This window comes from Numenius arquata, chromosome 8 (genome assembly GCF_964106895.1).
Source record: "Numenius arquata chromosome 8, bNumArq3.hap1.1, whole genome shotgun sequence".
In the NCBI taxonomy this organism is placed as follows: domain Eukaryota; kingdom Metazoa; phylum Chordata; class Aves; order Charadriiformes; family Scolopacidae; genus Numenius; species Numenius arquata.
Genome location: NC_133583.1, coordinates 56421737 through 56440296, shown reverse-complemented (window position 1 = coordinate 56440296; position 18560 = coordinate 56421737). Strand labels below are relative to the sequence as shown.

Below are 18560 nucleotides of genomic sequence, written 5' to 3'. Positions count from 1 at the left end.
AGAAAAAGATTTAGCAGGTCCACATAATGACAGTCGGTCATGCAAAGATCTGAATAAAGACTAATTCATAGTTTTCCCACTGAATTATTTGTCCTTAAGTGACTCTTCTGAAATAAGAGCGGTGACCACGACTGATCAAAAGATGCTTCTTTATGGCATATTAAGACTTCAATTCCCATGTCTGTGAATAGGCGGGTTTCACTCATCCCCGTATTTGGTTCTGTCTACAGCGGTAATTCAGAAAAAGGTTTGTGGCCAGTCTACAGCGTACATACACACAGACACAGAGAACAGAGAGCACTTTATTACCTACCAGTAGAGAAACACTGTGCCTGTCACAGCTTTAATAATAGCTTATGGAGAACAAGATGACTTGTGGCACTAAAGAAAGCAGAGCAAATATGAGAGGCAAGATTTCCAGTTTTTAATAACTAGAAGGAATTAAAGCAATAGTTTGTTGCTTAAATTTGTTCACACAATCATTCTGAACCGTGTTCCTTTTGGAGGAAAAAAAAAGCCTTTAAAAGGAGAGTTTTGCTTAAAATCTAATTTTATTTAGAAAATTCATTTCAAGGTTTTTTTCACGTTACAGTAAGAACAAGCACCACATTTAAATTATGAGTGAGGTATGGAAGTCTGAGTGTGCTGCTCATTAAACAGCAGAGGCATCAGATAGCACCTATACTCCAGGGCATTTCAATTTTCACCCCAGGGCTTCAGAAAATGCCCACAGCTGTGGGATGACTGCGTCTATGGAATGGTGGCTACCAAGCTATTGAGACCCATTTTGCATCCAACTCCGAAAGGCAGCAAAGGGCAATCACCTGGTTTGGCAAAACAGCCAGCTCTTGCCGCAGGTAGGGCCCAGCTACAGCGGATGTGGCTGACTTAGGGTTAACTAGAGTTTGCAGTTATCCAGTAGGATACTGAATTCCCAGTATTTCCTACCAGCACAGCATGGAGATGCTCCTTTACGTGATTCAGCTGATGCCACCTGAAGATCTACATCAGGGATAGAGCTAATCTGAGGTATGACAAAGGGGCAGAAATGAGAAACAGGTGAGTCAGCAAGGATGGTTTTGTAGCAGGAAAACATACAGCAGAGAAGAAACTTTTCTTGCAACAAGCCCACATGGATTTCCACCAAGTCAGATTTACAGCACCATTTTCATCACTAGTAGTTTTTGTCTTCAGCAGCCCTGTTCATGGAGTGGTGTCGAGTGAATCGCACTGTCAGCACTTCTGCACTCTCCTCACAACAGAGAGGGCTCCCACTTCCACAGAGACGTAGGCACGTGAAGTTCTCCCTCAGGATCGAGCACGACACCTCACTTTTTATGGCTCTGTACAAACGCAGAGACGGTGAGTGTGCCAGTCTTGACTTCTGCTCGGATTTCAGGTTTGTGCTTTAATGAGAAGACAAGAGCTCGCACCATTCTGCGATACGGTGCGCTAATGAGACGGGAAGAGAGATGAAAAGCTTCTCGCTCAATATTTTCAGCCAGTGGGTGATCAATCTGAAAACAGCAAAGTATAAAATTAGATCTTTACATTTAATAAGGAGACCAACTGATTGAAATTGGAGTTTGGTGCTTCTCGGTGTTTCTTCATTAATCAGCTTAGATTCAAGGAAATCTACTTCCCATCACAAGTGTAACAGGAAGAGCAATTTAATTCCACCCTAGCAATTAAGGAACAAGGCAACGTGGTCAGTAGCAGGGAACATATCCACGTCTCCAGCTGGGTGGCAGTACTTGCCATCACAACAGGAAACTAATCTGCAACTAGCTTTGGGTATCAAGCTCAACTGCAATTATAAGCTACGTTGTACTGTCTCCGTAAAGCTCACTTTTTGATCTTGCTGATATAAAGTACCTTGGATACTATTTTAAACTTGATTCCAACAGCAACTCTAAGACATGCCAAACACTTGGCAATCTCTGCCTGGTGCTATAAAGGGAAATGTGGGCTCTCTGTGTGTAGAAGGAGGTGTAATTAAGAATGCAGAAAGGGATTTGCTAAATGTTAATTATGTAGTTATTGCTTCAACATGTGCCAAAACCTGTAATTTAGCACAGCTTAGAAAAAAAAAATCCCCCACCCATCAAGAAATGGTTTTAATTTCACTTCTGCCTTTTGTGGTGGGGAATCTCCCGTGCTTTGCATGCAGGAGATTCCAGCCTGCCAAGCAGTATTTCTTCAAGTCCTTTGTCCACTCTTTTTTTGCTACCCATCACTAAATTGCCCTTTTGTTGGGCAGCACTAGAAGCCCCTTGGATCCATTCAGCCCCCACCTTCCCTTCTCCTTTTTGTCAGCCTCTCAGGTGTCCCTACTCCCTGTTTGCTGGACCTCTGTGGCTCCCCTGCCTATATATGCTGTTCACCAGCTGCTGTAAGCTCTACTTGTGCATACAGTGGTAGCTGCAAGCTAGAAGGGTATTTTTCCTTGCTGCGCTTTCAGGTGAGTCCTGTTCAAAAGCAATTCTGCTTTACCCAAAGCTACTCGTTTTAGGGTGGTACCACAGCCTTTATGTCCCATAGGTCCAGGCTTTACTACCAGTCTTATCACCGTGCACAGATCTGCTATCCAAGAAGCAAGCTTGACCCAGCAGCCTGGAAAAGGTGAGCTCCCACCTTTCTTCCCACTTTTCTGTTTCCACAGCAAACCATCCTTTTGCCCTGCCTCAGTCCGGATGGACTGGAAGTTGGAAAGGTTGTTCTCATAGCTAGCAAACACCTAAGCTTTGAAACTCTTGAGTGCTTACCACTTGACTTGCCATTTAAAGGATAATTAATGAATAAATTAAAAAAGGATAATTATTATGGCATTTCATAGACCAAGCAAACTAGTCATTAAGCCTTACAGCAAAGCCCTGTTCATTTACCTAAAGATACCTGAGGGATCTGGTATTTATCACCACTTTATATACTGTCAACCTTGCCTCTCTGTTTTTGCAATAGATTTAAATTTACAAATGTTTAATTACTTAAATATGAAACAACCAAAAGGTCCCAGTGTTGCTTTCACAGCTGTTAAGTCATAGGAAAAACTTTCTGTTCTATTAACTTCCTCCTTCCGTTGTACAGCCCAACTGCAGCAGATTCACAACTGTTCTGTTGGCTGGTTATATAAATGAGAGCAAATACACCCCACTTACAATTAGCAGGGTTACTTGGTTAGCAATAAAAAAAAAAATTATCTACCTTGAAAGCAAAGCTACTTATAAAGAGGGACGTGCAGTGAATCATTGAAAATAGGATCAGATCATTTGTCCTCGTCCCCACTCTGCAGGCAGGACCCGCTTCACTGTAGCTATGGCTGAAAGAAGTCTGTTTAACTTGTTCCTACAAGAAATAACTCTTTGAGCCAGAGACAAATGGATCTGAACGCTACCTCTAAATCCAGGGCTTTACAAAGCAGCTTCCGTGCATTCTTTCTGAAAGCCTCGGTCTTGGGATCGCTCCTGACCTCTATTGAGGGCTTGTTTGAATGGTCTTTGATGAAAGTTCGCCACTCCGTGTAAATATCTTTGGCGAGGCTGGCCACATCGTGATCGGAATGTTTGCGCATCTTATTCACTGTGTGACCTGGAAAACAGCAGCAGCTCCTTCAGGTTTGGTAGGCAGATAAAATATAACGGACACCGGTCAAATCACATTGGTGCTAAGCTGCCACACACGTTTTTAACTCAGGCAGTGTCAGCAAAACAACCAGAGCATTGATACAAATATATAATTATTAGGAATTGGCTTTAATATTATATTTTATATTTTTTTATATATTAGGAACTGGCTTGGGGCCAGTCTTTTTTCAGTGGTGCCCAGTGACAGGACAAGAGGAAACGGGCACAAACTTGAACACAAGAAGTTCCATCTAAACATGAGGAGGAACTTCTTCACTTTGAGGGTGGCAGAGCACTGGAACAGGCTGCCCAGGGAGGTGGTGGAGCCTCCTTCTCTGGAGACATTCAAAACCCACCTGGACACGTTCCTGTGCAACCTACTCTAGGTGGACTTGCAGGGGGATTGGACTAGATGATCTCCAGAGGTCCCCTCCAACCCCATATCATTCTGTGATTCTGTGTAATTAAGCCCAAAGTTCTCACTTCTTGACTTCTGCAGTGATTTTTTCGCCTGAGCAATTAGCAAGGAATTGACCTATACATATGAAAATTACCTTCCCAAGTCACCAAGGTGTGGAGCGACACCTAGGTAATAGAGGGCTACATTAATTTTCTACACAGACACGAGATCTGGTGAAATCCTGTAAGATTTGGCCTACAAAGGATGCTGGGTTTGAACCGAAAACCCCTTTAAGGAAACAGATGTGGCTGGTGACAACTATAGCATTTTAACACACAAATACCATGGTGACTCCAAGCAGAACCTTTCCAATGGACAGGACCTGCAAGAGCAAAGGAGGCTTTCCTCTGCAAGGAGACAAAAGGGACCTTCTTCCAGCGAGGTATTTGTCTCTGACCACTAGCGCTGTTGGCCAGGAGATGTCACTGTTAGGCTTCGGTCGCTCTTCCAGCCCTGCCGCGTTCAGGCAGGCACTTGGGGGAAAAAAAACATCTCAGGAAAAGACTGAAAAAGCTGAACACGGCAAATGAAATGACAATGTAAGGGGAAAAGGGCAGATCTCATCGCCCTTTCTAAGGCAAGGAGGGGTTTTTGAATAGAGATCCAGCTGCTGAGGTGGCAAACAAAGGCCAGCACGACCGTCTCTCACGCCAGGATACTCTCCATAGACGGGAAAGGCAGGGACCATGTGGTCTGGTTGTCCCTCCCCCACGTCCTGTGGAAAAGAGCCAGGCATCGGGATATGTCAGTGGCATGGAGCTGCCCCTCTGCTTGGGGATTTCTCAGCAGGAGGATGCAGTAAGCAGTTTTGGGGCAATCCGTAGAGAATTTCTCGCCTGTTGAGAGCATTGAGCCAGGTCAAATAGGTGAGCCACGTCTCAGATGGCAAGAGAGCACTCTGCCATGCCCCTGAGAGATAGGGGGAGGAATAAAACACACAGATGCCCAAGCAGAGCTCTTCAAAAATTTGACCACAGAAGGGGTGAGGCAGTATTTGGAAATAAGCAGGCAATCTGGGAGGAATTAAGAGGAGAGCTGACTTTTTGAGTGCAAGCTCTGAAAACTGCAGGCTAGATATCAACACCTTTTTATTGGCAGCTATACTTGTTTCTTAAAAACCTTGCAAGCTACTCTCTTTTGTAATGACAAGCTAAACAGACACAAGGCAACCTAATAGTTTCAGTCTAAATCACACAAGATGTACCTATTTTTGTTGAAAGTAACACTTCCTTGGAAGGTATTTTCTTCTTCAGCTCCTCCAAAGCTTCAATCAGATTCTCTTTGGGTTGCCCAGGAAGCTCAAGCATAGACTTCCATCGTTTTATGTCTTCCACAACCACAACTCTCTGGAAAATAGAAAAGCCATTAGGAAAGCGGAATATTCTTATTATAAATAAGGACACTGACTTCATCTCAGCTAATGGGGATGTTATCAACACATGAATTATTGATTATGGTATGAACCAGAGCACAGAATACACGATGGCCTGGAATGATGGCTACTTGCTTGAGGTTAGCAGCCTACTGCAAATCAAGACTGAAATAACTAGAAAGCAAAGCGAGATGCTTCACCTTGGTCTGCCAAACTGAGGGCACGTAACAGCAAATGCCTGCTAGAAGAAGATTGTTTTGAACTTAAGGAGTCCATTGTATAAATGTCTCTTAATAGAAAAAGGGAGTAAGCAGGAGCCAGCTTATTATCTCTAGCAGCCTGGCAGAATCTGAATCCTGCTCAGATTGGCTTTAAATTTAAAATAATATCAGCAGGGACAGAAACAAAGTATTAGGGGACATGAACGCAAACTCAAGTACACTGGACATATGCAATGGTTTTTGCCCTATTTTTGCCACAGACCCTGACAGAACAGGCTGCAAACAGTGCAAGCCTCATTTTTCGGATGTGAGGCATCTTATAAAGATTCAACAACGGTCAGACAGTTGGGGTGCTTTTTGTACCAGTCTTTTGCTTTCTGCCTGATATTAATAAGCTGTTTGGTGCAGCAAATGTTTCCCTGTTGTGTTTCTGCAAACAGGTGGTGAAAAGGGGCTCAGTTCTTGCGCAGGTCTTGTGCAGGGGAGTGAAGGGCTCTCCTTGCTGGGGAGAGAAGCGAGCCAGCTGGGAGTATTGAAGCTGGTGCTGTCACCTGGCTGTACGCCAACTGTGTGGCCAGCCTGACCCTACGCCACACCAAATGGGCAGGAAGGAGCCAAGTTATAACCCATCTCGGTTTAGGAAGCCCCTGTCAATGCAGTGGAGCCCTCTGCCCCTTTTTAACTTGGCTCCCCTGCTCTCTGTGAGGATGCCACCTCAACGTGGCAGAGATTTCGGTGAAGAACTGGAACCGGAGGTGAGTTCCTAGGTGGGTACAGGGCGACTGCTGGGAAGGCGTGCTTCACACCTTCCCTGATCATAAAGGACATCAGTTTGGGATTAGTTCACAAAGCGTTCCTCCCGCTGTCACCCCACGCTGCTCAGCTCCGCGCAGAGGCAGGATGGTGGCCTGACGAAGGCCTCACACCCCTTCTTCTATCCGAGGCGCCTCAGGGCCCGCCTGGCTCCTCCCGGAGTGCTCCCGCCGCCCTGGCACACAGCCTCTGGGGAGCAGCGCGGTCCTGCCCCGGCGCAAGGCCTCGCCCCGTGCCCTCGACGGCAGCGAGCCCCGCAGTAGCACCCGGTGCCGCGGGATGCAAACAGCCCCCCCTCAGGCCCGGGAGGCCGAGGCGAGCCGTACTACCCCTCCCACTCCCCCCCCCATCCCCCAGCACCGGTGACCTGCCTTAAGGGACTCGAGGGTGGCCTGCCGGTAGGCGCGGGGGGCCGGGCCGGGCCGGCGGGGGCTCTCCGGACCGCGGGCCCTCCGCACCACGAACCGGTCCATCCTCCCGGAAGCCGCTGCCCCGCCCTTTCCGCCCTGTAGTTCCCGCCGGAGGCGAAGCCCAGTGGGGTGGCCCGGGCGGCCCCGCGGCATGGACTACATCTCCCAGCAGACACCGCGCGGGGGAGGAGAAGGGGCTGAATCTCGCGAGAGTGGCCCACCGTCAGTGGGGGTTTGTGGGAGGAGGAAGATGGCGGCGCGGCGGGGCGGTCTCCTCTGCTTACCTCTCGCCCTGGCGCTGCTGGCGGGTGGCAGCAGCAGCGCTCGGGCCGCCGGGCCGTTGCCCGCCGCCTCGTCCGAGGCCTTTGACTCCGTGCTGGGCAACACGGCGTCGTGTCACCGCGCCTGCCAGCTGACCTACTCCCTGCACACCTACCCCAAGGTACGGGCGGGCCCTGCCTCACGGCTCCCGGCGGGGCGGGCCGGGCTGGGCCCCTTCCCGCTCCCCTTTTCCCTCCCCCCGCAGCCCTGCTGAGGGGCTGGCGGGCAGCACGGCCTCGGCCTCCCCATCTCCCAGCCTGTCGCTTGCCCCTCTCTCCACCCCCCGCAACCCCTTCGTGTGCTCCAGAGTGACAGGACATACCTGGGGTTTTCTCGGGCAGGAGCCCTTGTCGAGGCTTGTCCCCATCCGTGTTTGCTCAAGCGGTGTTAGACGTGTCTTTAGGTAAACATAAATATGGAGGAAAGCTGATGCTCGCAGTGCTTGGGAGCAGTCAGCAGCCTGCTGCTGGCCTTCTGTGGCGTTTCTCATCTGGCTTAAGCTTTTGTTCCCCTCAAAGTAGGGAATGCAGTGGCTTCTCTAAAGATAGATACTTAATTTTGAAAATAGATGGTTGCCAAAGAAATGCTGCTTTTCAAAGTATAGATTTGTTAGTGCTGGGTAGTTTTGGGGAGTTTAGCTGCTTTTTTTCCCCTCCTGTTCCTAAAGAGGCAGCTGTAATTTTACTTGGGCTGCTTCATATTTGTGGGCACTAAAACAATGCTGTGTCTGTCCATGACAGGCCAAGGATCCTGAGTCAGGGTGCTAGCGTGACACTTGGATATTGAAAGATGAAGCATAAATGATGATAAATGAGTAGCTTGTCAGAACCTTTAACCTGTGTTTTGATTCACTTGCATGGAATTTTTCTCATCTCAAGTACAGAAATAGTGTATAATGGGAATCTAATTTCATACTGCAGAGTTTGCTGTTGGTTCAGTGCTTTGTAAACCTTTAACTGCTGGTTTGAATTTGGAAAATCTGTTGCCAAAAATCTCGTCTTTCCTGGTTCATGGCAATATATTTCATTATCAGCTGCAGCTGTGTAGCAGGTTGAACTCTAAATGATGGGAGCTCTTACCCCATCTTTGAAATTTTACACAAGGGCAGTGGACAAGTGGAAGCAGTGACGATGTTAGGTAATAGGGCTTTGTCTCTTTCAGGTGAAAAATCAGATTTTGTGACTCTAGCTGCTACTTCCCTCTCTGGGAAGTAACAGGGAGTTGTGTGGAATACAAGTAAACTGGCATCTGTGTTTATGGCATGTTTTGATACTTTTGTGTGATGATAGGAGAAATAACTAAGCCTGAGAAATTAGGACTAAACTTCATGCTAATATATTTCCTTACTGTTTTGGCTCAATGCTTGTGTTTCTATTAAAGGACTCAAGTTCAGGGAAAGCTGATAGTTCTGTGATTTTTATTGTGCTTTTAAATTCTTTGTTGTGTGGTGTTGGAGCTGTCAAATAATACACCTGTCTCTTCCTTTATATTTAGTCTTTGTTCCATTTGTCACAAAACTAGCAGTTGAATTGAAGGAAATTGTTTTAGTTGTCAGTGGAAAGTAAGACAAGCTTTATTGAGAGTTGTATGAAATACTGCTCTAGAAATCTGTCTGCTAAAACAAATTCTGTCTGGATATCAAATTACAAACATGTTTTCTGCAGCAGCATAACTGTCTTTGCCACCTTGTCAGCATCGTTAGAGTTGAGTTTTAATTTACATTTACAGTCTTCTACTTTTGTGCCTTTAAAGCATGTGAACTCGTGCTCTCAGAGGCAAACAATGGCCGGTTCGTTTACAGTAGGTCATACAGAAGGTGTGGTGTGTTTGGTTTTTGTTAAATTAATTCAGAGTCCATTTTCCACTTGTATAGCAACTGGCTGGAGTCATTTGAGTGGTTATGTGTTTAGTGGTTTTGATGGGCACCTGATTCATGAGAGGGTGGGATCATAAGTGGGACAGCTCACATAATAGAGGCTGTCTTTAGCTCTGCACGTGGAGAGCACTGTATGTAGAAAGCGCGCGTCCATCCCTGTGGTGTTGTGAACAGAAGAAATACTAGGTGTAGGTTTTCTATATTTGCATAAGTTTAATAGTTGCAGTGAGGAATCACAGAATGGTTTGGGTTGGAAGGGACCTTAAAGACCATCGAGTTCCGATGCCCCTGCCATGAGCAGGGACACCTCCCACTAGACCATGTTGCTCAAAGCCCCATCCAGCCTGGCCTTGAACACCTCCAGGGATGGGGCATCCACAGCTTCCCTTGGCAACCTTTTCCAGTGTCTCATCACACTCACAGGAAAGAATTTCTTCTCAATAGCTAATCTAAATCTCCCTTCTTTCGGTTTAAAGCCATTACCCCTTGTCCTATTGCTCCATTCCCTGATAAAGAGTCCCTCCCCATCTCTCCTGTATCCTGTTTAGGTACTGTAAGGGGCTATAAGGTCTCCCCAGAGCCTTCTCTTCTCCAGGCTGAACAACCCCAACTCTCTCAGGCTGTCTTTGTAGGAGAGGTGCTACAGCCTTCTGCCATCTTCATGGCCTCCTCTGGACTCACTCCAACAGATCCATGTCCTTCTTATGTTGGGGGCCCTAGACCTGGACACAGTACTGCAGGTGGGGTCTCACCAGAGTGGAGCAGAGGAGCAGAATCACCTCCTTTGGCCTGCTGGCCCCACTTCTTTTGGTGCAGCCCAGGATGCTGTTGGCTTTCTGGGCTGTGAGAGCACATTGCCAGCTCATGCTGACCTTGTCATCAACCAACACCCCCAAGTCCTTTTCCTCAGGGCTGCTCTCAATCCGTTCTCTGCCCAACCTGTATTTGTGCTTGGGATTGCCCTGACCCAGGTGCGGGTGCTTTCCTCCAGCGTGTCGATCGCTCCACATGGCTTGGTGTCATTGGCAGACTTGCCGAGGGTGCACTCAATCCCGCTGTCCATGTCACCAACAAAGACGTTAAACAGCACTGGTCCCAGTACCGACCCCTGAGGAACACCACTTGTCACTGGTTTCCACTTGCACATTGAACCATTGACCGCAAATCAGTGCGGCCATCCAGCCGGTTCCTTATCCACCGAGCGGTCCATCTGTCAAATCCACGTCTCTCCAATTTAGAGGAAGAACTTTTCACTGCAGTTCAATATAATATGTAAAAATGTGTTTGTGGAACTGGTTTGGCAAGTTACCGGTACCCTGGTTAACTGCTTTACTGCGTCAGAAGATAATCTCTTATTTTGACAATTCTGTTGTAGTTCTGAATAGAGTCTGTTAGATACATTGTAATACAGTGTCAAAAATAAAATAGTCTTTTTTTTTTTTTTTTTTTTTTGTCCTCTCCTATTGGGTTCTGTTATGTAAGTTCTGAAATGGAAACCTATCTACTCTTTGTAGGGTTAAATGTCACTAAATCTTTTACAGCCATATCTCTTATTTTTGAAAGTGACACTTACTAAAAAAAATTGCAGTGCAACTTTGCTTGTGAGTTGTAGGACTGGAATTACAAAATAGAATTCGCTGTTTCAGGTCTGTCCCGCTACAGAATAAAGAGCTCTGTTAGAAATAAATCAATAATGTTACTGTGTTGTAGCTGCTGCTACAGTGTGAAAAGAGCTGTAGCTTGGTTTTATTTCAGATGATCCAGAGTCTCATGTTTAGTAGTTGGCTTTTAGGTCTAGCAGAGGGAAAGAGGATGGTGCTCTGGTGGGTGGCTTTTTATAGCACTTCAGGGAAAAAAAAAAAAAATTGTTTGTTTTCTGACAATTTATTCTTGAATGGAGGGATGCAAGCCTTTTTCTTGTGCCTTCCCAGGAAGAGGAACTGTACGCCTGCCAGCGAGGCTGCAGACTGTTTTCCATTTGTCAGTTTGTGGACGATGGCATTGATTTGAATCGAACCAAACTGGAATGCGACTCTGGTAAGACTTCAGTGCTCCTTCAGCATCCTTTAACGTGGAGACGTAACACAGAGGAGAGCAGGAAGGTCTGAAAGGGTGGTGTTAAATAGGTGGGATTACTTCAGTTGCTTTCTGGTTTTGTTTAACAACTACTTAGAGTTTATATACAGGATATGAAAAAAAAAAAAAATCTTAGGGAAAAGTTTCTGTTCTCTGCAAGTTTCTCCTTACCTGATCCTTAGTGTTGTTATTTTCCTGAATTTCTTAAGTATCATCAGGCTCTGTAAATAAATTAGAAATAATTCATTTTACTATAAACAGTTTGTCATAGAAAACACAAAATGGCTGGGGAAAATAATCCAGTCAAATGAACACTTTTCCTTTAATAATTCCAAGTGCCATTTACAGTTCCTGATGAACTTGTATATACAACTGAATTGTTCAGAGAGAGTAAGAACACAGATCTTAATGTGCTCTCTGCCTTGTAACTTGTGGTCTAGGCTACATCCTGAGGCTTACCTACAGCTAAACTCTCGGGAATGAGGTATGTGTTTTGTTTGCAATAGGCCATTAAATACTTGTGACTAATTCTCTCAGATTATCTGTGTTAGAGCAAAAATTTCACAGTGAAGATGAATATTATTATAGGCCAGTTAATAGTGGTTTTGGAATTGTATAGAACTTTCATCTAATAATATTGAGACAGCTGATTCACAGTTTTATTCAGAGATTAGGTGGGACGTAATCACCCAAAGCAGGAAAGGTAGGAGCTCTCTGTCTGTATTTCCAATACAACTAAGCACCAAGCCAGTGCTTAAAGGTGGCTTTTATCCTCTCAGTAGCTCATAGAAACAAGAGGGCTAGTGGCTCTCTCTGAGAGAAGGTATGCAAGTAAAAAGCCTGACATGCAAAGATACTAATGTGCTCCAAAACTGCGTTAAAAACTCTAGAAATGGGCTAATGCTCTAGTCTGTTGTACACCGTGTGTAGCTGTGATAAAGTATGTCAGTCTAGTTGTCAAACCACACATGAAAGAGTGCCATAAAAAAGGAGTAATGTAGCAATAGACCACATGTAGAGGTAATTGAACAGTTGCTTACTTTCTGGTTTAACTCCTTCCTGAGGCTGTTGTCTTTTGCTGGCTTATGTTCTGTAATCTGTTACACTGGTTGGTGCCCTGACTAAGTATTCTGTGCTTGGCAAGATCCGTCTTGGCTGATTTGCTCAGTTCTGTCTTCTGATGCTTCTTTCTGCCTACAAACATGAGTTTGGTGGTAGTTTTACCATAGAATTGCTGTTCGGGTGCAATGAGCTGCACACTCAAACGTTTAGCTGCTGATGCCATGCTGTTATTAGCCTTTATAATGGTTCATTTGTTCCTCTGGAAACAGAGGTGTTGCTACTTGGTTTGGGTCTTATTTGAGGTAGTAGTGCAACGTTGACCATCTAAGCTTTGGGGCAGAGCTATGCCTGTGTATTGCCTGCCCAATATCTCCATGGGCAGAATAATCTAAATTATTCTCTCTGAATAATTTAGATTTCTTGGTCTTTATGGTCTCTAGTGAACAATTAAGAGAAGCTTTCTGTAAAGCAAAAAGTTGACTTCATTTTTTCGTTAAAAAAAATTATTCAGTAATACTTTCAGCGAAGTTTCTGTAGTTCTCACACTAGCAGGAAAATGCTCCTTTGGTTTTCCTGTGATACCATGACTTCTGCTGTCACCTCTAAGGGATTTAATGCACTCATGGTCCCTCTATTCTTTTTAGGATTCCAACTGTATTCTCTGAGGTAAAAACTCATGTGTTATGTACAGGAAAAACTATAGTGGTAGTGGGAGGGTCAATGAAAACTTGCATCCCTGAGTTTTTCCAGGGTAACGTGGCTGAGCGGTTGCTCTGACTGCATACAGATTTCAACTACCTCCTCTGTCCAAGCTTTGATTCCTGAACCTTCGTTAGACCCCAGAGCAAATGCTACCCATGGAGCGATTGCCACATCTTTCCCTGCAAATGGGATTGACAATCTTTTAGCTGCTGCTTTATTTCTGATCCAACTTCTACTGAAAATGTTTTCTTAACTAAAATGCAGAATTTATCTTCTCATTTGGGGAATGTCTTCCTTGCAGCCTGTACTGAAGCATACTCCCAATCTGATGAACAATATGCTTGCCATCTTGGATGCCAGAACCAATTGCCATTTGCTGAGTTAAGGCAAGAGCAAGTAAGTAGCTGACATGTTTTTCAAATACCACCTACTTGTTTTCTGTTCAGCGTGTCTTCTCTTTTTTAAATTTCTTCAAATGGAAGATAAATCTTCCTAAGGACTGAAATCTAGACACGGGGTGAGTAAGAACATGGCTTCTGTCCTTTTCATATAAAAACAAATGGAAAATGTTAATGTTGTGCTTGCAGTTAATGTCCCTGATGCCAAGAATTCATCTCCTCTTTCCTCTGACGCTGGTGAGATCATTCTGGAGTGACATGATGGATTCCGCTCAGAGCTTCATAACATCCTCATGGACTTTCTACCTTCAAGCAGACGATGGCAAAATTGTCATATTCCAGGTGCTTGCCTTTTTCATTGAGATTAAGGCAACTAAGTGTTGTGGCTGCTAACTGTTTAACTCTGCTCCTTCCAGTCACAAAAGAGACTATGGAGCACTATCAGAAGTGTTTAGTTTTTGCTAGTATTTCTCTGCCTTTAGGACCAGCGCGGGGTAGGGGGGGGGGATCAAACTTGGGTGAATGGTGCATGTCTTAAGGTTAACTTCTGTATCAAGATCGGTGGAAGCCTGCTAGCAGGATCTCCTAATTCCTTATTTTGTTTTAGTCAAAGCCAGAAGTACAGTATGTTCCACAGCTTGATCAGGAAACTGGAGATACAAGAGGACCCTTGTCGCTGAGTAAAACAGCCTGTAAGTTGTTCGTTGTGCTTCGGAAGCACAAATGCAAACGTTCCCTGTCATGCCAAAAAAAAAAAAAAAAAGTTGCAGGTGGCACATGAAAACAAATTTTTAGAAAGCTAAAATATAATTGTGTTTGCCATGTAGACCGCACTGTGTACACTTAGCAAAGTCTGTGGTAGAAACCAAACTCTGCTGGAAATAGAAACGTGCAAGCTAGGGCCATTTAAAAGCTGCTTTTTACGCACTCTGTAAACAAACTGTGTGGCATTTGGGTTTTCTCTTACTTTTATTGCTTCCCTTACCGCTGTTTCTGTTGCATTTCAGCTGACCTACGTCCAGGAAGCTCGCAGACATACCGAGGACTTTTTGAAGAGCGAGAAAATGACAGCTTTTTCAAGTGTCTTTCCATGTACGTATGTTCTAGAAGGTCCATACCTGGTAAGGGGGGGATAATGGCCTTCCCTGTGGGTGTGTGGTGACAACTGTTGTAGGGTCTCAACGTGCTACAAGTCTGTCAGGATCAGGATGCACAGCAGTTAAAGCTGCCTGTCTGACTGATTGTGATTGTTGTTTGTCTGTGCTGGCCCCGTGTTATTTGCAGAATCTGCCAACTATTGCAGACTATTCTGTGATTCTTCTTTCCTTTTCAGTTGAACATCAAGTCCATAATTTCCTGCACTGTTTTTTGAGTATATTCTATGAACTGTTTAATCAATACTGTGTTTTGCCTTTTCTTTAGCTCTGGATATGTTTCAGGGCAAAGCACTTGTTTTGTATTTTGATTTGGGATTGTCTGATATCAAGGATGTTGTTATGTCTTGTTTCAGGCTGAAAATACCCAGTATAGCTTTATTAAAGCTTTGCTGGAGATCAGCATGTTGGTTCGTCTTTCCCTTACTCTGATTACTTTCTCCTTGAAAGTTTACACATGAAGGATCAGTGAATTGCATCCTAAATGTGTAACAGGAAAAATCTGTTTTTACAGTTGTAAGTGGGAGGATGCTTAGGGCTGAATAAACAGAATCCAGCAAGTCTTTTGTGTCTTTTAAATCAGATACTAAATAGGCATTAGAGTACCCAGGAGTCTGAAGTGGGCTGTGTAGCTGGAAGAGCGAGAGACTAATGAATCAGCAGGAAATGCAGTCAAAATCGAGCCAAACTTTTTAGAGGTTCCATTGTCTTGTATTCAGTATATGAAATCTAGTAACATTCTTTTCATTTCAGAAATTCCAGTTGGATTTTAACCACTACGCTCGTCCTCTCGGTGTTGGTGCTGCTCTGGATTTGTTGCGCAACTGTAGCTACAGCTGTAGAACAGTATGTTCCATCTGAGGTAACTCTGTTTTATAACTTAGAATATTTTGAATTTATTCATTATATTACTTTTGCGTTACTTTTGTAACAGCTGTCTAGACACTAAGAAACATGTGGGGGGAGGTTCAACTAGAAAGAGTAGGGGTTTTGTTGTTTTTATTTATTTTGCAGTTACAAACCAATTTTGTTATTTAAATGTTCATTTTATAGCTGAACAATTCTTGCTCCTTCCTGTGGCTGATGGGTGCTCTGAGCCTTACTCAGACACCCTGGATATGATGTCTTTTGGTTTGTAGCGCTCTTCTCTCAATAACCTTCAGATTACTCTTAAGAAATGGAGGCTGCTACTAATTTCTCTGGGAATAAAGCTGGACTGAGGGTTGGATGGTGTAGGTAGAACCCAGTACGGGTTTAATCCAGGAGGATCCATAGTGAGAACAGAAGTGACAGCGTATTACCGGGGAGCACAGAGACTCTGATCGGAGGGGAGCTGGCTGAACTAGTGTTTCTAGTGCAAGCAAGGCTTGCAGTATTTGCAAAGTGAAGGAGCTGTTCTGGCAGATTTAACACGTTTCTTTTGGACTCAAATCCAGTTCCAGCCATGAATTTCAGACATTACAGAAAGGCTGGGTTCACTTGTGTTGAAGGGCTGCAGCCATCGGAACCAGGAATGTAGTTGCATAATTAAATGCATTTTATTTGCAGTACGGAGAGTTTTTTTTTCTTAAAGTAAATTTTTTACGTATTTCAGAAGCTGAGCATCTATGGAGATCTGGAATACATGAATGAACAAAAACTGAACAGATACCCATCCTCTGCACTTGTTGTGGTGAGATGCAAGACTGAGGAACATGAAGAAGCAGGACCTCTTCCTACAAAAGTCAATCTGGCTCAGTCAGCTATTTAAATAGGTCTCCGCTGGATCCAATAGACTAATTCTTACAGAGCTAGCAACTCCTGATTGTTTGTGGTGGTTCTTCAGGCGAGAAGCTTAGCAGCCAGTCTTTAAATGCAAATAAAGTTACAGAATCAACAGATGTCATGGGATTTTTGTTTTCAACTGGTAGTGAGGATTCAGACATCTTGAATTTATGTTTGTTTCCAGACATAATCACTTTTCACTGGTGTTTGCTCCATGTCTTTTTGCTTACAAAAGCTGTAAGCGTGCTTTCCATACTTCTGCCATGACACTTTCAAACTTACTTGTGTGTTCTAGGACGTAACGTGTACATTCAGAGTTAGCTTTGTAAAGGTATAAGAAAATTTTAAGCAGGCAGGAGATGCCTTTTTAGTGTTGCACTTTCTGTTGTAGTTAAGAGAAAATATTATAAAATTATCTGCTGAATTTTTGTATTTGTTAATGTCCATGCACAACCAATCCTGTCTTCAAAAACAGAACTATATTTTTTTTTTTCTACAGTGTGGCAATATCCAAGATGGAAAGCATTTGTGAGGTACTGCAGGCTAGAACTCCATTTGTGAAAGATGGAAACTTTGTTAAAACTTACAGACATATCCCTTCACACAGAGAACATCGCACGGTCAATTATTTTGTCAAACATTTTTTTGTCAAACTTTAGCCTTTAAGTCTTAAATTGCTTGTAAAGTTAGCGCCTGTGTTTTCCGAAGAAATTCTACTTTCTGTTCTTGATTAATTATTCTAGTCTTGTAACTTCATTTACAGAAACAAGTTGATTCCTGAGAAATGAGAACAGGCAAATAAAATTGACTGTATAGAAAACGTTTGCTGTACAGCTTTTTGCTATGGTTAATTATTGACCACAACATATTCGGGATGAAAGCCTGTCTGTGGCCTTCCCCTCGTGGGCAGTGTGACCTGATTTTGCTGTATGATTTACTAACACAACAACTAACACAACAACTAACACAACAACAACTAACAGTGTCCCTCAGATATTTAACAATGTCCCTAATACTTTTTTTTTTGTTTTGCAGTTCTTTGGGGAGGTTACTATGTGCTGGTTCCCATCGCGTTGGCAAGTTGGGGGTGTATGCGAGTTATTTTAAAGTCTCCCTAAGTGTTTGAAAGCTGGCTAGAATGCAGGATCTCCAACCCATCGTCATATTTTGTTGATTATTTAAAACAAACAAACAAACAAACAAAAACCCAACAACCGAACAACACCTTTTCAGGTTTTTAATTCTGGTGAGAGGTGTAGAGGCTCTGGAGGATACGGTAGTGTCACAACCGGTTCAATAGTCATTTGGCTGTAACGCTGAGGGTTGTGTGACTGCAGAGGCTGGAGCCTTGCAGGGGCCGTTAGCCTGGGAGCACTTGATCAGGTTTTCTTTTAATGGGGTTTAAGAGCATTTAAGTGCTGTTTGTTTTAAACAGGTTCGTATCAAGGTGTGAAAATTGCAATTTGAAGTCTTAAATTAGTGATACCTCTTCGTGGGACAGTACGGTAGCCCAGGAACGTGGGTGCCAGCAGCCATCGACAGGTACCTTTGTGTGTAGGTGACATTATTGCAAGGGCCTCGAGTGTGACTGGTGAAAATGGATGGTGAGGTGTTTTTGGAACACTGTTCACTTGCACGGTAGCAGAGGTGGGAAATCCCTCTGTCTGCAGCAGTGGTTCAGTTGAGGCGTTTCTGCTCAGGTGCGAACCTCGGTGGTGCAGGACGCTGGCGTTGGAGCAGTGTCAGGTGTGATGGACGCAACGCGTGTTCAAAAATGACTTCGCAGATACGGGCTCTATGTCAGTGACTGTTGCCGGTCTTCTTAGCACGATGTTGTTGGGGGTTGCCTTTCCAGAGGAGACTTTAGCAATCCCAGTTTTTCTAACTGAAAAACCACCATGGAAATGTTTTCAAGTCTGTTAAAATGTTCTCCTTTGCTGTTAGGTGTAGTTGCAGAGGGAGCATTCCAGCTTCAGAAAAACCTGTCTGTTTGCCTGTTTCAATGTGTACGTACAGTACAGCCTCTCTTAGGTCGATGACTTGATTTCACAAAACTTTCTCTTCCCAAACATTTTGACTTTCTGGCTCGCATTCCCAGGTTTGGGTTAAACAGACGCTTCTGCTTCCCTTTGGCGCTGTATCTGCCTGCGACAAAAGGAGGAAACTCAACAGAAGTTTTAGGGGGTTTTGTCTTCTGTTGGCTGTTTAATGACATTCCGGCTTAGTAATCTGTGCAGTGAAGCCAGTGATTCGGTAACTGCGCTGTTGGGTCACAGGATACGCTGTGCCCGCGGCAATCTGTCACTTG

At 44.3% G+C, this 18560-nt stretch overlaps 2 protein-coding genes across 4 annotated transcripts; one reads left to right on the top strand and one right to left on the bottom strand.

Annotated features, from left to right (window-relative positions):
• Positions 1-284: 284 nt before the first annotated feature.
• On the bottom strand, positions 285-6969 carry TCEANC2 (transcription elongation factor A N-terminal and central domain containing 2). Its single transcript, XM_074152540.1, has 4 exons — positions 6861-6969; positions 5288-5429; positions 3395-3588; positions 285-1517 (listed from the first exon to the last, which is right to left on the bottom strand). Exons 1-4 carry the CDS (start codon positions 6960-6962, stop codon positions 1329-1331), a joined length of 627 nt encoding a protein of 208 aa, XP_074008641.1. The 5' UTR covers positions 6963-6969; the 3' UTR covers positions 285-1328.
• Positions 6970-7130: 161 nt separating this feature from the next.
• On the top strand, positions 7131-17068 carry TMEM59 (transmembrane protein 59). 3 transcript variants are annotated; one of them, XM_074152016.1, is made up of 8 exons: positions 7131-7341; positions 11028-11133; positions 13238-13332; positions 13524-13676; positions 13942-14026; positions 14342-14426; positions 15242-15350; positions 16083-17068. In XM_074152016.1, the coding sequence occupies exons 1-8, from the start codon at positions 7150-7152 to the stop codon at positions 16236-16238; spliced, it is 981 nt and encodes a 326-aa protein (XP_074008117.1). In that variant the 5' UTR covers positions 7131-7149; the 3' UTR covers positions 16239-17068. The 3 variants fall into 3 exon arrangements, with proteins under 3 accessions (XP_074008117.1, XP_074008119.1, XP_074008118.1); XM_074152018.1 differs by lacking the exons at positions 11028-11133; positions 13238-13332 and having other exon boundaries at positions 7255-7341; XM_074152017.1 differs by lacking the exons at positions 7131-7341; positions 11028-11133; positions 13238-13332 and having other exon boundaries at positions 13527-13676; positions 13942-14051; positions 14361-14426.
• The last annotated feature ends 1492 nt before the right edge of the window (positions 17069-18560 follow it).

Excerpts from the sequence above, each read along its gene's own strand:
- TCEANC2 (XM_074152540.1), bottom strand. The coding sequence starts at position 6,962 with ATGGACCGGTTCGTGGTGCGGAGGGCCCGCGGTCCGGAGAGCCCCCGC. Across the intron at positions 3,589-5,287 it reads GTTACTTTCAACAAAAATAG|GTCACACAGTGAATAAGATG; the intron begins GTACATCTTGTG and ends GCTGTTTTCCAG. Across the intron at positions 1,518-3,394 it reads GTAAAGCCCTGGATTTAGAG|ATTGATCACCCACTGGCTGA; the intron begins GTAGCGTTCAGA and ends TGCTGTTTTCAG.
- TMEM59 (XM_074152016.1), top strand. The coding sequence starts at position 7,150 with ATGGCGGCGCGGCGGGGCGGTCTCCTCTGCTTACCTCTCGCCCTGGCG. Across the intron at positions 11,134-13,237 it reads CAAACTGGAATGCGACTCTG|CCTGTACTGAAGCATACTCC; the intron begins GTAAGACTTCAG and ends TCTTCCTTGCAG. Across the intron at positions 14,427-15,241 it reads TTTTTCAAGTGTCTTTCCAT|AAATTCCAGTTGGATTTTAA; the intron begins GTACGTATGTTC and ends TTTTCATTTCAG.